Genomic DNA, 20,479 nt, shown 5'->3' with positions numbered 1-20,479 from the left:
TAAACAAATTTTGGGTTTAAAATTTTTTAGGGCTTTGATGGGAGGACTAGCCAACACTAGCAGCGGCAATGGCCGCGGTTTCGACTATTTTGCTGCCGATTAGCCCAGTTCTTTCCTCCAAGAAGCTGCCCCTGCATTCTTCTTCGAAGATCCTCCGCGAATTTTCAGTTGGATTGGCAGTAGCGTCCTCTCAGTCGATTCTCAATTGCAGGAAGGCTATGGCGGCAATGGCCGCAGGAGAGAACGCGGCAGTAATGGCTTCCAACCGGCCATTTGGAGTGCTCTTCGTGTGCTTGGGTACGATTTTCTCCTAGATTGAGCTGAAGCTTTTCTCGTTTTCCAGGGAATATATGCCGCAGTCCATCCGCCGAGGCTGTGTTTAGATACATTGTTGAGAAAAGGGGATTGAGCTCTCGATTTAATATCGACTCGGCTGGAACTATTGACTATCACGAGGCAAGCTTTTCACGATCGCTCTGGTTGATTGTTTTTCTTTTGCTTGACGAGATTGTTTCTTCTTGTTGCAGGGCGATCCAGCAGATGCAAGGATGAAGGCAGCAGCTATCAAACGTGGAGTTTTGCTCACATCGATTTCCAGGCCGATCAAACCATCCGATTTCGATGAGTTTGATCTCATCCTCGCGATGGACAAGAAGAACAAAGGTAGAGAATGCAATTTTTCAGTTCTTCGTTCTTAGAAATCTCTCGTTACAGCCGATATCTTGAAGGCTTATACAATATGGAACAAAAACCAACCTTACGATGTGGACTCTAGAGACAAGGTGAGCACGAAAACTTTCATTCGATCATCAACACCAAGGACGCTGGATCTTCGTCTTCTAAAAACTAAAACTCTTGCAGGTCAAACTCATGTGTTCTTACTGTCAAAAGAACGAAGCCACCGAGGTTCCCGATCCGTATTACGGTGGTCCTGCTGGTTTCGAAAAGGTTCTCGTTTGATTCATCGTTCCACTCACTGTTACTACCCTCTGTTTTCTTTTCCTTTTGCGTTGTCGTGATCGACAGGTGCTAGACCTCTTGGAGGATGCCTGCGAAGGCTTGCTAGATTCCATCATGGCGGCGAGCTAGTCGAATAATCTTTCAGAGACGCGAATATTCGGTGACGTCCTGTTCATATTACAGCCGTCGTGAAGTAAAAGGCATCTCCCCCATCGTTGTCTGATAAGTTTCCACGATTCTTCTTTGGACTTTACACTTTCTCGCTCGGTGCTGTTCCAGGTAGGGTGTTTAGAGGAAGGCGAAGAGCGCGTAGTAAATAACGGCTTCTCGATTCCTTCAAATCAGGAAAAAGGAAAGGAAGTTTTACTTGGAACTCTCGAATGGCTGCGACACTGGCTACTGCTGGATCACACAGTCTACTCAAGGCGAAGCTTGGAAGTTCTCCCTCTCCAGAGCTTCTCGGGGTCTTCAAGAGGTTTGATGCTACTGCTGCTGCTAGGCTGGGATCTCGCGGGGCCGCCGTTGCGAGCTCCTCTTCCTCCGAGTCTGTCCAGAGCGTGACGAAGAAGAAGAAGAAGAAGCTTCCCGATGCTGCTTGGCCGGTTCTCTTTTACAGAGACTGGGTGGAGAAGTACGGGAGCTCCAAGTTCCACGGGGAAGAAGAGGACGAGGACGAGGTAGTGAGAGTTGGAAGCTCCAGCGATGGCGATTCCTCTTCTCGGCAAAATCTCAATGGGAGTTCTAGCGGCGACGAGCAGTCAAAGACGACCGGTGGAAAGATCTGAGGGGTGAGTAACAAGAAAAAGAATAAGTTTTCTACTTCAACACTTTTAATAGCTTCCAAGAATCGTGCAACTCGTTTCAAATAAAAGTTGAAAGAGGGTCCCAAAGAACACGAGCTTCTTGTAAATTAACAAAAATCTATGACTATTTGTAACCGTTGACTAGATGTTGACTCTCTTTGGGCAATTTAGGGTTAGAAGTAGCGCGAGATATGACGAGGGGGAAGCAGAAGATCGAGGCGCAGAAGCGCAATGCGGAGCGCAATCAGAAGCCCAAGGGATCACAGATCGAGGCGCGCGCCGCGGCTCTCAAGATAAACTGCCCAATCTGTAAGGTATAGAAGATAGATCTCGCTCGCTCTATCCACATTTCCACTTGTGGCAGTCGCAATTGGCCAATTACAACCAGCTGCGAGACCACTTCGCGTCCAAGCACCCTAAAGAGATTCCCCCGCCCGACACCACCCCAGCATCGTCGTGATTTCGCTCGCGCCCCCATCCAGAGATTGGGACAAAACGCATCACTCGGGTAAGTCCAAGCGCACAGGGAATGGAAAGAAGAAAATCTCTTCATTGGCTTTTGGGTGGGCTCATAAAAATTCGATCGGCTCTCTATCTTTCATCGTCTCCATCCGACCCATTTTTTTTTTCCCACGTAGAACAGGCACGCCATGACAAGAGGATCCGATAAGCTGACAAGTACGGGAAGAGTACGGCCGCGAGAGCAATCAACCCGAGCATTGGAGATTTGGCAGGAGGAGCTGCAACATGGTTGCGCCGATGATGTCCCTTTTGTGCAGCTTTCATATCTATGCTTATTTGGATTAGGAAAAGCAAACTTCTAAGAATGCAAAGCGCGGCAATCAAATTAAAACGTGATGGGTTGCATCGTGAAGGTCGACTGCTTCATCAACCTGATTCATCTTTATTTTTCTCCAACCTCTTTACGATTCTAAAACTTCAACACTTTGCCCGACTTTCCATTAGCTCCAAACTTCCAGTACTCGAAAGAGCCTTCAGCCAAGTTGTAGTAACCACCGTGGAGTTGGAGCTTGGCATTGCTTACTGCTTCCTTGACGAATGAGAAACGCAGAAGATTTACCAGTGAACCGTTCACAGAAGTCTGCCCATGGAAGTGGAAGGCGCTGTTTAGAAGACGTCTCTGTACAAGAACATTAACCAATTACCCTCTCGCATGTCCTGCACTTGTGCTGTAATGACGGATTCTTCCGAGTTGCTTCTAAGGCCGCAGCTCGAGCCGGAATACCGATTTTTACCCAGTTATCAATGAACCTGAGGACATTGCACTTCGCTAAAAACTTAGAAAGCATTCAGAAGTACCTCCATCTCTTTGTGTTCTCTTTCAAAGTCATGAGGGCGTCTATACCTCCGCATCTGCTATGCCCAATCACCAGAATGTTCTCGACCTACAACCGAAACGCTGCTATCGCTCATCTTTTTTCCTAGAAATGCTATACCTTGAGAACTCTTACTGCATACTCGAGAGCTGCACTCGTTCCAGGATAACCAGCCTGCGAGGAGGGTATTTAAGAGGAAGACAGGAAAACTTCAAAGGAATACCTGTTCCGGCGGAGGCACCATGTTGGCAATGTTCCGAACAACAAATGCTTCTCCTGGTCGAAAGTTCAGAATCGTCGTGGGACACACTCTTGAGTCGGAGCATGCAATAACCATGAACTAGTGAAAATATGACGATTAAAAAGTGAGGCCAGGAAATGTACCTTGGGATGTTGTCCAGCTGCTAGATTCTGGTAGAAGCCTGGATTCCTTCTGAAAATTGTTGCTTGAGCGAGAATGAAAGCGCAGAGATTCGAGATCATACATACTGATATACACTTTTGAATGTCTTGAAGCCTTGCTGAATTCTTTCAGCAGGTGTCTTCTTCTTAGTAGACCGCGGTTCCCAGACTTTCTGCACACAATCAAAACCTGAAGCTTGGGAAAGCAACTTACAAATGGGCGCCAACACTTTCTGATGCTGTGCGCAGCTGAAGTGAGCCTCCTCCGCAACAACGATCTTCTCTCAACCTTTACGTCGACCTCATCACCGTCGGTGAAGGGGACGCAGCAGGAGAGAAGAGACCTCCTCCTGAAGACGACCCACACTTGGTCGTCTGAAGCTGACATTGAAACGGTGGAACCCTAAACCCCATTCCTGGAACCGGATAAGACTAGATTTGTTGGCATGTAAATGTAAGGACACCTGTTAGAGTAAAGAAAACAGATTTACCTTAATAAAATATAGAATTTAAAAGAACATTCAGTGAATCTGGACAGGTGGAGACACATCGACCAGGATCACGTGGATTAGAACCCTAAAATTGAAATTTTGTACGTAGAACATTCAGTGAATCTGGACAGGTGGAGATTCAGGGACCAGGATCACGTGGATTAGGGTTTGCGAAGAGGAAGAGATGAAGAAGCGCTGATCGATCGATTAGGCTAGCGTCGCGGCAAAATGGGTCAAAGTGGGCTTGTCGCGTGTCACAGGGAAGATCCATTATGTCTCGGGATTATCTATGGTTTGCAGATGTGGACTTTGAAGTGGCCAATTTGGCTATTTACTCGGTTTCTTCCCGTGTTCTTTATCTATTCCTTTCCATCGCGATCCACTCTATAAAAGCCACCGATCACATTTGTAGCTACCATATAAGTTTTTTGTTTTGTTTTTCTTGAGCGGAATGGATCAGCAAGAGAGGAGGAGAATGGTGAATTCTCCCTTCCCGCGGCAGCCCAAATCGATGGGTTTCGTCCAGGGGAATTTGTTCTTCGATCGCGAGGCTCTTGGGGAGGTGGTGGTGCTTCCGGTGGGCGATGGATTCCTGGTTTGCTGGAACCCGGACAAGGGGGGATTTTTAAGCGTGGAGCATCGCAGCGAGCCAGGTAGAAGCCTTTGGTCCACAGCTCCTGGGTTTTCTTTCGTCACCGCGGCTCTGGGAGTGGAAACGGTGGAGGAGTTTCGGGGATCGTTTGGGATCCAGGACGAGGTCAAGCTAATTTGTAAGCACCAAAGTGTTGACAAGATCCTCTCTTTGGCGGGCTCAAGCGCTCAAAGTCAGCTAGCGGATGATCACGTTTCGTTGTCAAACCAAAAAGATGGAGATGGGACCCCGTTGTCCGTGAGTGGGGGCTCGTCAGTGGTGATCACTGGGACTTTGTTCTCGGCAGAAACAGCGTTAAATTCTCCGCGGCCTTTCTTTCGTAGGAAAGACTGCTCCAACAGTGTTGCTGTCTGCTACACGCTTTGCTTCACAGAGAAGAGGCCTCACCACCTTGGTTTTACGATCAAGCTTGATAAGCCGTTCTGGATCGCGCCACCAAAACAAGTGGAGAACTATTATCACGAGCTCCAAGCCGAACTTAAAAGTGATTTTGACGTGCTAGAGAGGATTTGGACGGAACGATCAATTTTTAGACGGAGAAGCTATGGCTCGCTACGAGTTCGACCGGTTGAGCAAGCCAATATTGACGAAGTTCCGGATTTTAACAGGGTCCAGCTGACGTACATCTCTCACAGAAACGAACGATTCTTTGGATTTGGCGAGCAGTTCTCTTGCTTAGATCTGAAAGGACGGAGAGTGCCGATCCTCGTTCAGGAGCAAGGCGTCGGAAGAGGTGACCAGCCTATTACCGCTGCAGCAAACATTCTATCTTACAGGTATGCTTCAAAAGTTTCAACTTGTTTCTGGAATTTCTCTTTCTAGATCTGGAGGAAGCTGGCACACAACTTATGCACCATCGCCATATTACATGACCTCGGATATGCGGTGTTTGTTCCTTGAAAACTACGAGTACTCCGTCTTTGATCTGCGTCGTCACGATCGAGTTCAAATACAAGTAAGTTCTGTTTTTGTCTCTCCTTTTCTGAATTTAAGATGAGAGTGATTTTCAGGTACATTCGGGAACGATGGAAGGCCGGATCTTACATGGACAGACACCCGCAGAGCTGCTTATGCGCTATACTGAAAGCATTGGAAGAATGCGAGAGCTTCCGGACTGGATTCATCAAGGGGCTGTCATTGGTATGCAAGGTGGAACGAACGCTGTGAAGAAAATACATGCTGAACTTAAGAAGCACGACATTCCTATAGCTGCCTTCTGGTTGCAAGTTCGTATTTCTTTTCTCCATTTTTTTTTTCACCTCCGACTTCTGTTAAAGATTTCGTTTTCTTTGTGCACAGGACTGGGTTGGCCAAAGGAAAACAAGCATAGGATGGCAACTTTGGTGGAACTGGGAAGCAGACACGGATCATTACCAAGGATGGGGGGAGCTTGTGCAAGAGCTCAAATCCCAGGGCATTCGAACAATGACGTACTGCAATCCTCTCCTCGCTTGTGTAAGTCTCTTTTCAGAGTTTCCTTTACGATGCCAATGTCTTACCTTGAATGTAAAGGTTGAGAGCAAGGAAGCGAAACGAAGAAATCTATTGCAAGAAGCTTTAGCTGAGAGTTTCTTGGTGCGTAAGCCTGGTGGAGGCGTCTACATGATTACGAACACGAGTTTTGACGCAGGGGTCATTGATCTTACAAATCCCAAAGCTCGTTGCTGGCTGAAAGAGATACTGAGAGACATGATCAGTACTGGAGTTTCGGGGTGGATGGCGGACTTTGGCGAAGCATTACCTTTCGACTCGGTCATTCACTCAGGTAGTTTTGTGGATGTTTTACTGGATGGTTCCTGACAAGCCTGTGTACAACAGACGAGAATCCAGCGCTCCTTCACAATCGATTTCCCGAGCTGTGGGCTCAGCTCAACAGGGAGGTCGTCGAAGAATGGGAGCAAGAGCACAAGTTACAAAACGGTGACATCGACAAACTTGTGTTTTTCATGCGAGCGGGGTTTATGAGAAGTCCGAAGTGGTCGACCCTGTTCTGGGAAGGAGATCAAATGGTCAGCTGGCAGAGGAACGATGGCATAAAAAGCGCTGTTGTTGGACTGCTGAGCAGTGGCATCTCCGGATACTCTCTGAATCACAGTGATATTGGCGGCTACACAACGGTGAATTTTCCATTTCTAAAGTACGTGCGAAGTGAGGAGCTTCTCATGCGCTGGATGGAGCTCAACGCCTTCTCTGTGATTTTCAGAACGCACGAGGTACGAGAAAGAGGTTCTTAGAAATGGTTTGCAAAACTTTCCTTTTCCAGGGAAACGATCCTGGAGCGAACTCTCAGTTTTACACGAATGCGCGAACTTTGCAACACTTTGCTAGGTGCGCAAGGATTTTCAAAGCGTGGAAGTTTTACCGCAAGGAACTTGTCAAGGTGCGTATAACTCCTTGCATAGATTCGCGCTTACGCTTGGAAGGAATGATTTTTTTTGCAATCTAGGAAGCGGCAAGTCGAGGTATGCCCGTCGTGAGGCACCTCTTCCTTCACTATCCACAGGACGAGTTCGTGCAAAGAATCACTTACGAGCAATTTCTAGTTGGCTCGGAGCTTCTCGTCGTTCCAGTGCTCAACAGAGGCAAACGAAAGGTCCGTGCTTATTTTCCAGCGGGAGACGTGTGGGTGCACGTCTGGACGAACAGGAACTACGGCTCTGCGGAGCAATCCTCGAGTGCCTGGATCGATGCACCGCTTGGACTTCCAGCCGTGTTCTTCAAAGCCGGATCGACAGTTGGATCAACCTTTATGTCCAACTTGGCCTCTCTCGAGGCCTCGTGACATTGGGAATATGCTTTACCGGTCGATTACACCGTGGCGTGGAAAGGAACTGTTTCAAACAGTTTTGGCTACAGGGAGATGGAGGAGCGGCTAGACGCGGCGGTGGCGCTCGAGGATGACGAAGAGAAACTTTGGGAGGAAGAAGAAAGAGAGGAAGACCCGGAGGATGATCCAGGACGAGCACTGGAAGCGGTGGAGGAATTGCTGCGCGAGAGAGAGGCGTTCATCCGGAAAGTGAGAGCGAACGAGATGAGCTTGGAGGACCTTTGCAAGCACGTCACGGAGGTTGGTTTCTAGTTTTCTCGGTTGCTCTCTTTAGTTTTTCTCACTAGATCTCGAATTGCTCAGGCAAAATCCAGGGCCGAGAAGGAGAGAGACGAGCTTACGTCTCAGATCGACAAGCTCAAGTTTAAGATGGCATCGCAGTCTGTGTTGATCGATCAGCTCAACGAACAGGTAGCGAAAGAAAACCGATCTTTTCTCTCTCGTTCTCTCGTTTTACTTTTTTTCTTGGAGTTTTATCGAATCAAAAACTGGAATTTCACAGGTTGGAACTGCGAGGAACAACGTAAAAAACCAGCGCGAGCAGCTGGAGATATATCTCCAAAAGGAGAGGCAAGAGGAGTTCCAAGAGAACGCTTTGGTGGACGGTGGCGATGGTCGCTAGAGAGAATCTTACGGTGGCCGGGGTTTCACGCTCGTATAGGTCGGGACGGCCTATATGAATGGACGTTGATAGGAAATGTAAAAATTTTGGTGCTCGTTTTAAATTCTTACGGCTTTGCCGCTCGCGGCGCTCATATTCTAGGGCTCTGCGTGATCGATCGCGATGCCTCTACGAAATCGGTAAATGCAGGTGTGCCGATCGATCCTCTTCCAGTTCTAGGCCGATCGCACCTGGGTTCTTGCGGTTCTGGGACGATCGTACTTAGAGGCGATGGAGCAAGGTGAATATTCTAGTGATCAGGAGGCGCCGGATGCGATTATCGGCAGAGGGATGAGCTCCTGCGAGTCGGCGCCAGGGAAATCGCAGCATATCGAGTGGATGGATCCGAAATCCATCAGGTTCTCACAGCGGCCGGTGTTTGAAAAGAGTGTGGCTTTGCTAAGGAAAGGCGCTGAGAAGGAAGGATCTTCGCAGAGCTTTGCGCAGGTCGCGGCGGAGGGCAGCCTGGAAGGGCTGCTGGCCAAGCTGAGAGATGGCTCGGTCGGGGTGGAAGAAGTTCCACCCATTCGCGTGTTCTACCACGAGAATGCGTGGTACACCTTGGACAACCGGAGGCTTTGGGTGTTTAGGGAGCTTGGGAAGCGCATCCCCGTGGAGGTTGTCGAGGCCTCCAAGGAGTTTCTCAAGAAGCTGGAGCCAAAGTTCGCTGGGAGAGAGGTTTCTTTCCGCAATCCAGGAATGGCCGCGGAGGAGCAAACTCTTTCACGCCAAGTTCTGGCATGGTCTTTGGACAACATAAACAACGAAAGCTTGCTCGTCAATCAGGTTGGTTTTCTTCTTTTTGCTCTTGGTGATTGGCTTCGAGTGACTGTCTTGCTCTCGCCAGGTTGACAAAATTCCCTTGGAGTTTCCGGATTTGAAAAACTATCTGAGCGTATTCCGACCTCTTCTACTTGAAGAGACCCGCGCCGCCTTGCAGCAAAGTCTTGAGATGATCAACGAGTTGCCTTGCGTTCTTGTCGAGATGGGCAAGGAAGTCCGTGGTCGGGATGGCGATGACAAGATCAGAAGGTTTAAGATGCAAATTTCGAAAGACATACTAAAGCCGAAGGATTTGGTTCTCCTGACAACAGCAGAGCCAGACTGCCTGACGATTCTGCGAGATAGTGGCGAGTTTTATACTCTTGCTCTTATTATCGCTGGCGACGACATGGACAGTGACGAGCTCAAAGTCGACGTATACGCTCCTATCTACAGTTCCGAGTACGACCCCTTCCTTGAAACCAATCGACCGTGGTATGCTGTCTACTTGAGCTCCCTCGCCACTGGAATGCGAGTTTGGGAGGCTCTGAAACGTCCTTCACTGGCTCTAGCAGGTCAATATCCTATATTTCAAGAAGTTCTCCAAGCAAACTCGGTAAGAAACTTCATGCTTCGTTTACATATCTAGTTAAGACGCGTTTTTGTTTTGCAGGGTGAACCGGAGATAGATGACGTCGAAGGTATGACAAGCTCCGAGATTAGTTGCGCAAGGTGGTTTAAGCTCAACGATTCTCAAATGGAAGCTGTCTCGAGGACTGTTATCGCTCTGAAGAGGGAACAGAAGCCTTATGTGAGACTGATCCAAGGACCGCCCGGAACAGGAAAGACATCGATGCTCATAGCTCTGATCTCTGTGCTTGCCGGCTCCAGCAAGCGGATACTTATGTCTGCTCCGACAAATGCCGCCATAACTGAGGTTGTGGTGAGGCTTTTTACGTCGATAACAAAGCAGCCCTCCTCTTTTATCGGGTGTACAAGGACCGTATGTCCTCGTGACGTCGTGTTGGTGGGCAACAAAGAAAATCTTCAAGTGGATGACAACGAGATCCTTGACGCTGTTTTCCTTCAGAGCAGAGAAGAACGATTAGCGACTGTCCTCGCTACTGCTTGCGGGTGGCAACAGAAAGTTCTTTCTGTCGTGGACTTTCTGGAGAATGCAGAAGAACGCTATAGGCAGTATAAGCAGGATAAGAAGCCCGACGAGCCTGCCGAGAGCTTCCTGGACTTCTCCAGGGAGAGAATGACGTTTCTTGGGGATCAGATGCTGAGTAGCATTGACTTAGTGTGCAACGACCTGCCGTCCACCTTTCTCAAGTCTACTGATATCCTTGGAGCCAGACACCACGTCACCGAGATCAATGCAGCCTTTGGACGATTTCGCGAAGACTCTGAAGTTCTGAACTACGTCAGTTCTACTTCAGGGGCCGCAGCAGCTCTTCTGAACCTGTTGAAGACAAACATGGATTTTGTGACGTACCCGCCTGGTAAAATTCCTACTGGTGAAGAACTTCTGCGGCACGCGTCTGTAGTCTGCTGCACGGTCTCCTCTGCAGGCATGAGAATTGTGCAGAATACCTCTCGACATTTTTATACAGCGGTTATCGATGAAGCGGGCCAGCTTGTGGAAGCAGAGACAGCAATTGTGATGGGTCTACAAAACGTGAAGCAGCTGGTATTAGTTGGGGATCACAAACAATTACCAGCGACTGTTATAAGCAAGGTAACTTTGTTTGGTCAATAGCCTCCTGGTTTCATCTGAAATTTCGCTTCTCGTGGTTTCCCAGATTGCTCAGGACTACAGCTATGGCAGAAGTCTTTTTGAGAGGCTGCAGCTCCTCGGACATCCTAGTATAATGCTCAACGTTCAGTACCGTATGCATCCTTCTATCAGTCAGTTTCCAAATTTCCAGTTCTATGAAGGTGCAATCTGCGACGGGCCAAATGTTGTGGATGACTTCTATGGCCAGTTATCACAATCGCAGCTCTTTGGTCCTTACACATTTTTAAACGTGCACGGTGTTGAAACGAAAGACGAAAAGCACAGCAAGAGCAATGCTGTGGAAGTACTTGTTGTGATGCACCTCCTCAAGATGCTTCACCAATCAGGTGCGGAGTCTTTTTATTCTCCTGAAACTGACTTTTGTTTCCAGGCGAAAAATTAGAAGTAGGCATAATATCTCCATACGCTGCTCAGGTGAAGGCCATCAACGATCGGCTTAAGTCCTGGGACCATGGAAGTTTAAGCATCAATTGTCGTTCTGTCGATGGATTTCAAGGACGCGAAAAAGATGTTATTATCTTGTCCACCGTTCGGTCAAATGTTGGTGGTTACCTGGGTTTTCTCGAAGATCATCGACGATTGAACGTTGCAATAACTCGCGCAAGGTAGCTTTCGACTTGCCTATCGAGCAGCTTACAGCTGAAAAGTTTTGTTGTAGGCACGTTCTTTGTATTGTCGGTAGCGCCAACACTTTGGAATCCAGTGACGGTGTTTGGAGACAGCTTCTCAACGATGCGCGGCATAGGAAATGTTATAGAGAAGCTTCACAGGATTCTACCGTAAAGAGAACTATTCAAAGAGCTATGGCGGAAATTCACCAGCTGGAGTCTCTCGTGGATCCCCGGTCAGATTTTTTTAGCAATAACGTTTGGAAGGTAAGACTCAAGCTGTTTAGAGTCCTGTAATGCTAACAAAGAGCTAGTTGCAGGTGTTTTTCAGCAAAGAGTTCAAAGTTAGTTTCACGTCCATCTCGTCGGGATCGACAAAGTTGCATGTGCTAAATGCCATTCTCAACCTTGCCAATGGACGTCGTCCGAGACACGCGTTTACGGCCCCCGTTCCCACGAAGCGAAACTACGTTCAGTTTCATCTTACGATGGAAATGTATCTAGTTTGGACGGTTGACTTGGACGCCGATTGCACAGTTCAAGTCCTAAAGTTCTGGGATTTTCTAAAGCTTGATGGCCTTCCTAGGATTGTCAGCCGTCTTGAGAACCTGTGTGCTACATACTCGGGTGCTTATTTAAGAAGATCGAGCGAACGCCTTACGGACGGGTACATATGTCCCAACTTCTCAATATTGAAGGGACTCACAGTATCTTTTTGTAGGAAGCTGGCCGTGCCTGCTAGATGGAGCTCTGGAGCTGAAATAGCTCGGCATAAGTCCTTCAAAGAGATTGCAAGCTCTGAGGCGAACGAGGAGACCACGACTGGCGAGAACTCAAGCGTGTCAGAAAGCTTACTGTTGATGAAGTTTTATTCTCTATCAACAGGTATTGCTAGACAGCTCTTAACAGCCACCGACGGTAGCCAAATCGATCCTCCATTCGAGGTAACAGATCAAGAATCTCAAGTTGTTAAGTTCCCCTGGAGTTCCTTCGTCGTCGGAAGGTCGGGGACAGGAAAGACAACAATTATAACCATGAAGCTGCTTAACCGAGAGCAACAGTTTCGTCTATCTCATGGGCTCGCTGAAGGTGAATCTCCGGCTCAAACTGTAGTACGTCAAGCTCTGATAACTGTCAGCTCAAAACTATGCGCGGCAATTAAGCTTCACCTTCAAAGGACACGCAGGTAAGAGTTCAGTGCCTTTTTGTTTGATTTAACTTTTGAAATCATAGATCTCTTCAGCGAAGCAACGCTGTCAACAAAGATGACATGTATGAGAGAAAAGGCTTACTGCTGGACGAGGAAGCAGAAGAAAAGTTGTTCAGCGACATACCTGACAGTTTCGTCGACATATCCCCGCAAGCATTTCCTCTCGTCATCACGTATCGAAAGTTTTTAACCATGCTCGATGGCAGCGTTCCGAGACCTTTTATCGCCAGGAGGGACATGGAGACAGCGCAAGGAACTTTTATTAGAGTTGAAGATTGCGACGACAGCGATCGCTTGGATACAAATGACGACATTGATATCTCTTATGAAACTCCGAAGACATCTCAACGGATTCAGCCCAGAAAAGAGGTGGATTTTGATTGCTTTGCCGCAAGCTATTGGCCGCATTTGAACTCTAGCTTCACCAAAAAGTTCGATGCCTCAGTCGTCTTCACCGAGATCATGTCATCGATTAAAGGAAGGCCTGAATCTCTACGAAGCCATAAAGGACGGCTATCTCGAAATGACTACGTTTATATGTCTTCTTATACTTTGGACCAGAGCCAACGAGAAAATATTTATGAGCTCTTTCTACAATACGAGAAGCTAAAGTCACAGCGACACGAGTATGATATATTGGACCACGTCAGATATCTATATCGACAGATCGAGGGTGGGGAACCTTTAGGACCGAAGCTTCAGTTTATATACGTCGACGAGGTCCAAGACCTCACTCTGGCTCAGATCAGTCTTCTCAAGTTCGTTTCTGACAACGTTGCAGAAGGATTTGTTTTTGCTGGAGACACGGCACAAACAATCGCTAAAGGCGTAAACTTTCGTTTCGAGGATATCAGGAGTTTGTTTTACAAGGAGTTTTTGGAAATTGACGACAGGAGGCAGATCACGAAAGATGGGAAGTTGCGGAAGCAGGCACTATGTAATATCCATCAGCTGACGCAGAATTTTAGAACTCACCAAGGGGTTGTCGAGCTCGCGGACAGCATTATGCAGTTGCTGTTGTTCTTCTTTCCGGAAACAGTTGACAAGTTGGAACCGGAGCGGAGTTTGATATGTGGCGAGAAGCCCGTTGTTGTGAAGTCCGATGAGAATTACAACCTCATCACCTGCCTATTTGATCACAGTGGAGGTTTTGGACAGGAGTCCGACTTTGGAGCCGAGCAGGTGATTCTAGTGCGAGATGGTGAATCCAAGCAGAAACTTTTAAAGCGACTAGGAACGCGAAGCTTGGTGCTTACTGTAGAAGAATGCAAAGGTCTCGAGTTCCAGGTAAGTCAATTGATAGAAGTTTAGCGGTTTAAATAACAGTCTCTTCAGGATGTTCTACTGTACAACTTTTTTGCGCTGTCGAACTTCGGCTCTAAGTGGAGAACTCTGTACACCTATCTCGACGAGACAAGTCTTGTGAACTGCTGCTGTCAGGGATATCCCAAGTTCGAGAAAAGGCTTCACAACATCCTGTGTAACGAACTGAAGCAGCTATATGTGGCTATTACAAGGTCCAAGCAGCGTCTTTGGATATATGACGAGGACTTTATTTTCCAGCAGCCCATGCTAGACTACTGGATTACGAAAGACTTGGTTCAGTCGAGAAGTCTGGACGAATCCCTCGTTTCTTCTTTCCATAGAATCAGCACCCGGGAAGAGTGGCTACAACGAGGACGCCAGGTTAGTTTCCAATGCTCCACAAGTCTCTTCATAAACTTACGTGTTCTTATCGACAGATGTTCAACGACCGCCAGTATGATATGGCTGTCTTGTGCTACCAACGAGCTCATGATTCGTATAGAGCTCAGTGGGCACAAGCTGCTCTGCACCAGCAAAATGGGGAGAAGAATCTCGTCTGGAATCCCACCATAGCGACTCAGCAGCTACAAGACGCAGTGAACCTTTATGAGAGAATTGCGAAGTTCGAAGCTGCGGCAAGATGTTTGACGGAGATCAAAAACTTTAAGCAAGCTGGTAATTAATTCATGTAATCGTGATACGTAGCGATTTTGAATCACTAACGTTTCTGTCATTTCCAGGTGTGTTGTACAGGGACAAGTGCAATCCGCCGCGCTGGGAAAATGCTGCCCAATGTTTTGAACAAGCAAAGATTTATGATGAAGCAGCAGAAGCATATTCCATGGTAGAAGATTTTCAGAGTTGCTTATCCGCATGCCTGGCTGGAAAGCTGTTTGAGAAGGGACTGAACTTTATCCGGGACCGAGAACAGCAAGATGCTTCATTCCTCAGCAATAAGTACGTGGTGAATCTCTTGAAGACCTCGGCGGAGCACTATCACAGAAAGAAGGACGTTGACAGGATGATGAAATTTGTTCACGCGTTTCCGGGCATTTCCATGAAGCGGGACTTTTTGAAGAGGCGTGACTATCTGGAGCAGCTTATGCAAGTGGAGTTCTTCTACATGAACTACGAAGAAGCTTCTCAGGTAGCCGAAGCGAAAGGAGATCTTATAGCCGCTGCAAAGTTCCTAGAACTAGCTGGACATCGAGCCGAAGGAGCTAGAAAAATCATCAAACACATGCAGCTGAAACTTCTATGGGCGAACAACAACCTGGGGTGGCCTTTGCGGCCTTTGGAAGATGAAAAGCTCGTCACTGAGGCTCACAGAATGGCAAAAGGGGATCCTCGAGCAGAAATCCAGCTTCGAGTCCTAAGAGATGACGACGACCTCTCGCTGTCAGATGTTTTCGAGAACTGGAAGCTGGCGAAAGACGACCCGACTATAAACATCATAGTGCTGCGTCAGCTCTTGGAGAAAGGTCTAGAGTTGGCTAAAGGTTCGACTTCGCTCGGGCTTCTTACTCTACAGGTTTTGGACAGGCCGTTGAGAACAGCTAGTGACATGACCAACACTCTGCAGTTTGTGGTCGCTGTTTGGAACACTTGGTTCCAGAAGATAAGCTCGCTGCTGAAGGCACTGGCAAAGATCGAGAAAATTATTCCGCAAGGCGACGCACTTCTGGATTCTTGCTTGGAATTTATGGGCGTTACTCGGCACCATCTTCCCGGGCTGTGCATAGTGGAGGACAGCATGGTTGACTGGCTGAAACGGGGTGGAGACTGGACCGTCGGCAGTGGAAAGGCACAGCTGAAAACGGAAAAGTTTCTGTCTCTAGCAACAGATTTTTGGCGGGGTCAGCTAGAGTCGACGAGCGCAATCTTCTGTGAAGTGCTGGAAAGCCACGCAGGCAATGCTGGTGGAGCCGAGAGCTGCCTGTCAGTGTTGAAGATTATGGACGTGGTCAGTAGCTTGGGGAAGTCCGAAACTCACGAAAGAAGACTCCGAAGTCTCAGGATGGAGGTTTTCCGGTGTTTATTCGTACGCCGAGGGAATACTCCCGTTAGCTTACGGGACCATCCCAAAGTTACTCCTCACCTGGGCGCGCTTGCCAGAGACATTACAGCAGCGAGTGATTCGGTCGAAGAAACAGTTATGCTACAGATTCTGGAGCCTTATTTGAGGAATGGTCCCGGGCAGGATTTTATTGCCAACGAGTACTGCTACCACTTTGCGATGCCGATGAGCCAGTGTGCTCAAGGGCTGCACGACATCTTTAGCATGGAAGGCTTCCAGCATTATATCACTCCGTCGATGTTCATCTACATGCTGGAGCGAATACTTGTTTCTAGCATTGCGTGCTTATCACACATCGTAGAGGCAACGCTCCCGGAAAGCCTGGCTATGGAGTTTATGACGGGGTCTACGCAGGAAATTCTGTACACGCGGATGTTGAGGATGGGCTGCTCCGTGGAGAAAGTTTGCAAGAGTGTTGGGACAAACTCTCTGGAAGTCATTCAGAAGATTTGCAGTTCTCTGCTACTCGGATACCGCCTGGACAAGTGGCTGCTCGATATCCCAAAGTCAGAGGTAGTCTTTCGGATTATTCGAGTGCTCTTAACCATTTTCATGGAGTTTGAGAACCAGGCAGTGAACAGCCACATATTCAGAGATCTGAGGAGCTTGGTGACCCGGCAGTCTTCTGCGCTGGACCATCTTCTTCCGAGCTTGAGGCAGGGGCTGCAGTGCCTCTTCGAGACAGGTGCAAACTACAATCACTTCCGGCTACTCTTCTGCCGGTTCATGGTTGAATGCGGCGATCAGTTTCTGCTTCTGAGGCGGAGAGACAAATTCAGGCATGGATTTAAGTCTCGGTTCCAGACTTATGTCAACGTGGAGCCGGAGCCGTGGAAGTTCAGCCTGGCGTCACTGCAGCAACCGGATGATATGATGCTGCAGACTGTGGATGCTGAGGAGGAGGAAGTTGATGACACAACGGAGCTGAAACCTTCCGAGGTCGAGCTGACATTCGAGTGTCCGGAGCCAGAGATGACGGCTCCCGCAAAAGAAGAAGCATTGTCTCCATGGTACCTGAAAGTTGGCGATTCGAAGCTCGGCTTTTTCGTGGTCTGGAGGCTGCTGAAAAAGCTGCAAGTTGCCAGAGAGAACTTGGTCCAGGATGACGAGTATGTCCGGGAAGCCAAAAACGCGTTTACCACTATGGCTTGTAAAGACGACGGCTACGTTTCGTCATTCATCTCCGAAGTGTGTCCTCTAAAGGTCTGCATACTTTCCTTTCTCTTTTTTCCTCCGGTTCTTTGTAACACTCTCCTGGCAGGCGGACTTGGTGAGTTTCGTGCTGGACATGGCTTCCGCCATTGAGATTCTGAAAGGCCGAACCTTTGCCGGTCAGGATGGGCAACTCAAGGCCGATCGAGACGACCTCGTGGAGAAGATGAACGACTTCAAGTGCGAATGCGAGGCTTTGTTGGAGCTTATGGATCCTAGGTGAGTGAAGTGTTTGCTTTGCTTGTATGGATGATCTATAACTTTACAAACTCTCAGGCATGCCGACCACCAGAAGCAGGACTCGGATTGGCTACTTCTATCTGTCACAAATCCAGCAACAGAGAAACTAGGTTATGGCAGATCCAAATTCAACCATTGCCTTAAAGACGTGCTCGGTGATGCTCTCCAGCGCAAAGAAACTATCTCCAGTGAGCCAGCAAAGCCTTGCTCGTCCGCTACTAAGCCCGCGCCTAAGAAATCAAACAAGAAGAAGAAAAAGTCCGGGAAGAAAGGAGGAAGAAAGAAGCAGTGACTTAATGTTGATATATACATATTTTGTGTCTATAGATAGTTTGATCGGAATTATACTTCCAACGAGTTTTATCAAACTGGCGCCACCTTGGGAATCACAAACAACTCATCAAAGAGAGAGAGAGAGAGAAAGAAGAAGAAAGAATGGCTACCTGGTCGGGAAATTCGAGAGGTCGTTGCTTCCTGGAGAATCGCTTGTTCCAGGTATCGACGACGACGCAGGCACAGGCATCACCCCAGATGTTAACGGACGTGCGAAACATCCCCAGCAGCCAGTCCACGGCAAAAAGGACCGAAACGTCACCAATAAACTGGGGAAGATTCACAGCCTGGAGAAGAAAAGATTGAGAAAAAAATCTTCGCATAGTCTTGCTTAAAGCTGGCTTGCCTGTAAAACAGTGATCATGGTCACCAGAGCGGAGCTGGGAATGGACGCGGAGCCAACAGCGGCGAGAGTGGCAGTGATGGCGATGACGAAGAGGCTGCTTACAGGTAGATGGATTCCATGAGCCTGGATGGAGGACGAAGAGAAAAAAGTGAGTGAGAGAGAGATGGAGGACGAAGAGAAAAGAGAGAGAGAGAGAGAGAGAGAGAGAGAGAGAGAGAGAGACCTGGCAGATAAAAATTGCTGAGACTGCCTCGTAGAGCGCGGCACCGTCGCGGTTAATGTTGGTTCCTAGAGGAATCACAAACTGGACGATGCTCTGGTCGCAGCCGTGTTCTCCGCCGCATTGCATTGTCACTGGCATTGTGGCGGCGCTGGAGGAAGTTCCCAGTCCCATGCACAGCGCTGGCAAAAATGATCTGGTAGATACGCAGCAAATCGCTTTATACCAGCTTGTGATCTTCAAGAGCTCAAAGAACCGGGCTGCTTACTTGAAAACTTTGAGGGGATTTTGCCTCGACAGGAGGAAGACTGTGAGTGGCAGCACCAGCGTGGAATGGATGAAGAATCCGCCCAGCACCGTCGCCATGTAAAAGCCGAGAGATTTGAGAAGATGGACGGCGTTGCATGCCTTGAGAATGGTGCCTGCGATGAGCGACGCAACTCCGACGGGCGTGAACATGACCACTACAAAGATCTGATCGGGAGAAGAAAAAAGCAATGTAAGATTGTGATCAATCGAAGACACAAGAAAGTTACGATTTTTATCAAGATGGTGTTGCAGAGCTCGATGAGATGAACTAGAGGCTCGGCTCGCTCACCTGGAGGTACACAAAGGAGAGAGTTACGAGCTTTTTTCCTTGACAGGTTTAGAGATTTTCTCACCGAATGTATTGGTGGCGAAAGCGAAGACAATGGCGAAAGTCATGACTCCCAAATAGTTTGGCTTCGCAGCGGCCGCGACGATGTTTGTAGGAAGCAAGTCGCGGCCAATCTCGAGCAGGGAATCCACAGTCCCAGCTGCTGCCTTTGGTGTGCTAGAAATAAAAAAAAACTTCAAGTAAGAACTGAAAACAGCATGAAAGTATCACTCTCACTCTGTGGGGGAAGTTCCATTGCGAGTGGCACACTTTGTGAAACCCGAGTCGTCGAATGGCTTGTCTCTCCCAGGCTTGATCACCGACACCATGACGATTCCCAAAACCACGGCAAGCATCATCGACAGTAGATAATACAGTAGAGACCACTTGGTGATACGGCCAACTCTACATTTTTGCCAAGAAAGAAATCGAGCTACATCACAGGAAAAATATCATACCCACTGGTTGTGTGTCTCAAGCTGAACACTCCAGACATCAATGCGAGCATAATCAATGGCAGAACCAGGGCCTGTAAAGCTCGGATGAAAAGCTCTCCAGGATACCCTTGAAAGCAAAAAGGAAAAGAGATCGAGCTTTTAGGACAAACGACGGGGAGATCTTTTCTCTTATGATACATACCCAGGAGCTCCACTGTTAGAGCAGAGGGATGCGAATTGTAAAGCCCAGCTCCCAGCGCGATTCCCACAAGCACTCCCAGCAGCGTCCACCACACCAGCATCTCCATCCGGAACGCCTTCTTCTTAAACCGCGAGAAGAGCCCCGCCATGGCGGCCAACAAACAAACAAAGAATGGCGCTCTCTTCCCAGAAGTTTGGAGATGTGTGGAGTTCGCTCCCTCCCTCGCAGAAGAGATTCTTGCTTGCCAATTGGCTGGCTGCCCTATGAGCTACTTAAGGAACTCCATACCCAGACTTCCGTAGACGCATTTGGCGGGCTCGGATTTGGACCCGAGGTGACTGCAAATCTTTTCTTCGTTTGTGGTTTTTTTCTCTCTTTGCTTTCTGCCACTTTGTTCGGTCCCCAGAGGAGCTCTGACCTCCAGGCCTACTAAGACAAGCACAGTGTTGCGAGCTCGACATGATACACAGCATCACGCAAACTTGATGGTTGAGTTCCTGAGGTTTGGAAATGCAATGTTGGCTTTTTGTATGGAAAAACAATTCACTGCCTTTTGTCAATGTCGATTTGTAATGCAAACCATGGGAGCATATCACCGACCATGCGTGGTAATTAGCACAGTGGTAATCCGTAGGCGCATATCTAGTTCTGATTTATATGACAGCATAGAAGCAATGAAAGCTCAAAAACTTTAAAGCTTAGAACACTGGTGAAAAGTGATCTCTACATTGACAAGAAACTTAAAATCTCTCGATACCTTGGGAAAGCTTATAACATGGTTTGGGGTTTGCCATCCAAAACTACTTTGGCAGCTATTTGACCATTTAGAGCTGTCTTGACTCTCGAACCTTCAAAAAAAAAGGGGAAAAGGGAAGAAAGATCCGTTACATTACTAGAGAAACTACATAGTGCTTTCCGTTAAGCAGGAATGGCTGTTAGCATACAAGAAAAAATGA

The 20,479-nt window shown here is 48.0% G+C and overlaps 7 protein-coding genes and 1 long non-coding RNA gene across 12 annotated transcripts; 6 read left to right on the top strand and 2 right to left on the bottom strand.

Annotated features, from left to right (window-relative positions):
- Positions 1–4: 4 nt before the first annotated feature.
- LOC9631047 (putative low molecular weight protein-tyrosine-phosphatase slr0328) lies at positions 5–1,897 on the top strand. Its single transcript, XM_024672460.1, has 6 exons — positions 5–297; positions 344–456; positions 528–663; positions 715–782; positions 862–948; positions 1,027–1,897. The coding sequence occupies exons 1-6, from the start codon at positions 69–71 to the stop codon at positions 1,087–1,089; spliced, it is 696 nt and encodes a 231-aa protein (XP_024528228.1). The 5' UTR covers positions 5–68; the 3' UTR covers positions 1,090–1,897.
- A 33-nt stretch (positions 1,898–1,930) lies between these two features.
- On the top strand, positions 1,931–2,616 carry LOC9633134. The gene is made up of 2 exons (XR_002992079.1): positions 1,931–2,072; positions 2,128–2,616. It is a non-coding gene; the product is annotated as an uncharacterized LOC9633134 (long non-coding RNA).
- Positions 2,617–2,681: 65 nt separating this feature from the next.
- LOC9631046 (carbonic anhydrase 2) lies at positions 2,682–3,910 on the bottom strand. Of its 4 annotated transcripts, none has more exons than XM_024672457.1 (8): positions 3,717–3,910; positions 3,590–3,675; positions 3,485–3,533; positions 3,324–3,440; positions 3,221–3,274; positions 3,084–3,169; positions 2,930–3,035; positions 2,682–2,865 (listed from the first exon to the last, which is right to left on the bottom strand). In XM_024672457.1, the coding sequence occupies exons 1-8, from the start codon at positions 3,888–3,890 to the stop codon at positions 2,695–2,697; spliced, it is 843 nt and encodes a 280-aa protein (XP_024528225.1). In that variant the 5' UTR covers positions 3,891–3,910; the 3' UTR covers positions 2,682–2,694. The 4 variants fall into 4 exon arrangements, with proteins under 4 accessions (XP_024528225.1, XP_024528227.1, XP_024528226.1 ...); XM_024672459.1 differs by having other exon boundaries at positions 3,485–3,530; XM_024672458.1 differs by having other exon boundaries at positions 3,586–3,671.
- Positions 3,911–4,121: 211 nt separating this feature from the next.
- Positions 4,122–7,444, top strand: LOC9631045 (sulfoquinovosidase). Of its 2 annotated transcripts, XM_024672901.1 has the most exons (8): positions 4,123–5,421; positions 5,468–5,600; positions 5,656–5,871; positions 5,945–6,100; positions 6,158–6,410; positions 6,464–6,858; positions 6,909–7,025; positions 7,092–7,444. In XM_024672901.1, exons 1-8 carry the CDS (start codon positions 4,445–4,447, stop codon positions 7,425–7,427), a joined length of 2,583 nt encoding a protein of 860 aa, XP_024528669.1. In that variant the 5' UTR covers positions 4,123–4,444; the 3' UTR covers positions 7,428–7,444. The 2 variants fall into 2 exon arrangements, with proteins under 2 accessions (XP_024528668.1, XP_024528669.1); XM_024672900.1 differs by having other exon boundaries at positions 4,122–5,421; positions 5,945–6,410.
- A 45-nt stretch (positions 7,445–7,489) lies between these two features.
- Positions 7,490–8,225, top strand: LOC112345661. Its single transcript, XM_024672902.1, has 3 exons — positions 7,490–7,712; positions 7,776–7,883; positions 7,975–8,225. The coding sequence occupies exons 1-3, from the start codon at positions 7,506–7,508 to the stop codon at positions 8,092–8,094; spliced, it is 435 nt and encodes a 144-aa protein (XP_024528670.1). The 5' UTR covers positions 7,490–7,505; the 3' UTR covers positions 8,095–8,225.
- A 139-nt stretch (positions 8,226–8,364) lies between these two features.
- On the top strand, positions 8,365–17,201 carry LOC9633133. The gene is made up of 11 exons (XM_024672373.1): positions 8,365–8,919; positions 8,981–9,511; positions 9,569–10,636; positions 10,701–10,979; positions 11,111–11,301; positions 11,355–11,540; positions 11,636–12,490; positions 12,538–13,801; positions 13,850–14,113; positions 14,257–14,461; positions 14,560–17,201. Exons 1-11 carry the CDS (start codon positions 8,365–8,367, stop codon positions 17,199–17,201), a joined length of 8,040 nt encoding a protein of 2,679 aa, XP_024528141.1.
- Positions 17,202–17,255: 54 nt separating this feature from the next.
- On the top strand, positions 17,256–17,697 carry LOC112345676. Its single transcript, XM_024672940.1, has 2 exons — positions 17,256–17,327; positions 17,385–17,697. The coding sequence occupies exons 1-2, from the start codon at positions 17,275–17,277 to the stop codon at positions 17,638–17,640; spliced, it is 309 nt and encodes a 102-aa protein (XP_024528708.1). The 5' UTR covers positions 17,256–17,274; the 3' UTR covers positions 17,641–17,697.
- LOC9631044 (excitatory amino acid transporter) lies at positions 17,620–19,935 on the bottom strand. Its single transcript, XM_024672939.1, has 10 exons — positions 19,524–19,935; positions 19,343–19,448; positions 19,122–19,289; positions 18,910–19,061; positions 18,784–18,845; positions 18,516–18,721; positions 18,251–18,443; positions 18,028–18,150; positions 17,792–17,968; positions 17,620–17,726 (listed from the first exon to the last, which is right to left on the bottom strand). The coding sequence occupies exons 1-10, from the start codon at positions 19,669–19,671 to the stop codon at positions 17,712–17,714; spliced, it is 1,350 nt and encodes a 449-aa protein (XP_024528707.1). The 5' UTR covers positions 19,672–19,935; the 3' UTR covers positions 17,620–17,711.
- Between the last annotated feature and the right edge of the window lie 544 nt (positions 19,936–20,479).

Source organism: Selaginella moellendorffii, unplaced genomic scaffold, assembly GCF_000143415.4.
Source record: "Selaginella moellendorffii unplaced genomic scaffold, v1.0 SELMOscaffold_9, whole genome shotgun sequence".
In the NCBI taxonomy this organism is placed as follows: domain Eukaryota; kingdom Viridiplantae; phylum Streptophyta; class Lycopodiopsida; order Selaginellales; family Selaginellaceae; genus Selaginella; species Selaginella moellendorffii.
This window is presented reverse-complemented; position numbering and strand designations above follow the sequence as displayed.

Excerpts from the sequence above, each read along its gene's own strand:
- LOC9631044 (XM_024672939.1), bottom strand. The coding sequence starts at position 19,671 with ATGGCGGGGCTCTTCTCGCGGTTTAAGAAGAAGGCGTTCCGGATGGAG. Across the intron at positions 19,449-19,523 it reads TCTAACAGTGGAGCTCCTGG|GGTATCCTGGAGAGCTTTTC; the intron begins GTATGTATCATA and ends TTTGCTTTCAAG. Across the intron at positions 17,969-18,027 it reads CCATGATCACTGTTTTACAG|GCTGTGAATCTTCCCCAGTT; the intron begins GCAAGCCAGCTT and ends TTTCTTCTCCAG.
- LOC9631047 (XM_024672460.1), top strand. The coding sequence starts at position 69 with ATGGCCGCGGTTTCGACTATTTTGCTGCCGATTAGCCCAGTTCTTTCC. Across the intron at positions 783-861 it reads ATGTGGACTCTAGAGACAAG|GTCAAACTCATGTGTTCTTA; the intron begins GTGAGCACGAAA and ends AAACTCTTGCAG. Across the intron at positions 949-1,026 it reads GTCCTGCTGGTTTCGAAAAG|GTGCTAGACCTCTTGGAGGA; the intron begins GTTCTCGTTTGA and ends CGTGATCGACAG.
- LOC9631045 (XM_024672900.1), top strand. The coding sequence starts at position 4,445 with ATGGATCAGCAAGAGAGGAGGAGAATGGTGAATTCTCCCTTCCCGCGG. Across the intron at positions 6,411-6,463 it reads CGACTCGGTCATTCACTCAG|ACGAGAATCCAGCGCTCCTT; the intron begins GTAGTTTTGTGG and ends TGTGTACAACAG. Across the intron at positions 7,026-7,091 it reads ACCGCAAGGAACTTGTCAAG|GAAGCGGCAAGTCGAGGTAT; the intron begins GTGCGTATAACT and ends TTTGCAATCTAG.
- LOC9633133 (XM_024672373.1), top strand. The coding sequence starts at position 8,365 with ATGGAGCAAGGTGAATATTCTAGTGATCAGGAGGCGCCGGATGCGATT. Across the intron at positions 13,802-13,849 it reads GCAAAGGTCTCGAGTTCCAG|GATGTTCTACTGTACAACTT; the intron begins GTAAGTCAATTG and ends CAGTCTCTTCAG. Across the intron at positions 14,114-14,256 it reads ACTGGATTACGAAAGACTTG|ATGTTCAACGACCGCCAGTA; the intron begins GTTCAGTCGAGA and ends TCTTATCGACAG.
- LOC9631046 (XM_002967652.2), bottom strand. The coding sequence starts at position 3,890 with ATGTCAGCTTCAGACGACCAAGTGTGGGTCGTCTTCAGGAGGAGGTCT. Across the intron at positions 3,534-3,585 it reads TCAAAAGTGTATATCAGTAT|AAGGAATCCAGGCTTCTACC; the intron begins GTATGATCTCGA and ends AACAATTTTCAG. Across the intron at positions 2,866-2,929 it reads AGTGCAGGACATGCGAGAGG|ACTTCTGTGAACGGTTCACT; the intron begins GTAATTGGTTAA and ends TTCCATGGGCAG.
- LOC112345676 (XM_024672940.1), top strand. The coding sequence starts at position 17,275 with ATGAACGACTTCAAGTGCGAATGCGAGGCTTTGTTGGAGCTTATGGAT. Across the intron at positions 17,328-17,384 it reads TTGGAGCTTATGGATCCTAG|GCATGCCGACCACCAGAAGC; the intron begins GTGAGTGAAGTG and ends ACAAACTCTCAG.
- LOC112345661 (XM_024672902.1), top strand. The coding sequence starts at position 7,506 with ATGGAGGAGCGGCTAGACGCGGCGGTGGCGCTCGAGGATGACGAAGAG. Across the intron at positions 7,713-7,775 it reads TTTGCAAGCACGTCACGGAG|GCAAAATCCAGGGCCGAGAA; the intron begins GTTGGTTTCTAG and ends CGAATTGCTCAG. Across the intron at positions 7,884-7,974 it reads TCGATCAGCTCAACGAACAG|GTTGGAACTGCGAGGAACAA; the intron begins GTAGCGAAAGAA and ends GGAATTTCACAG.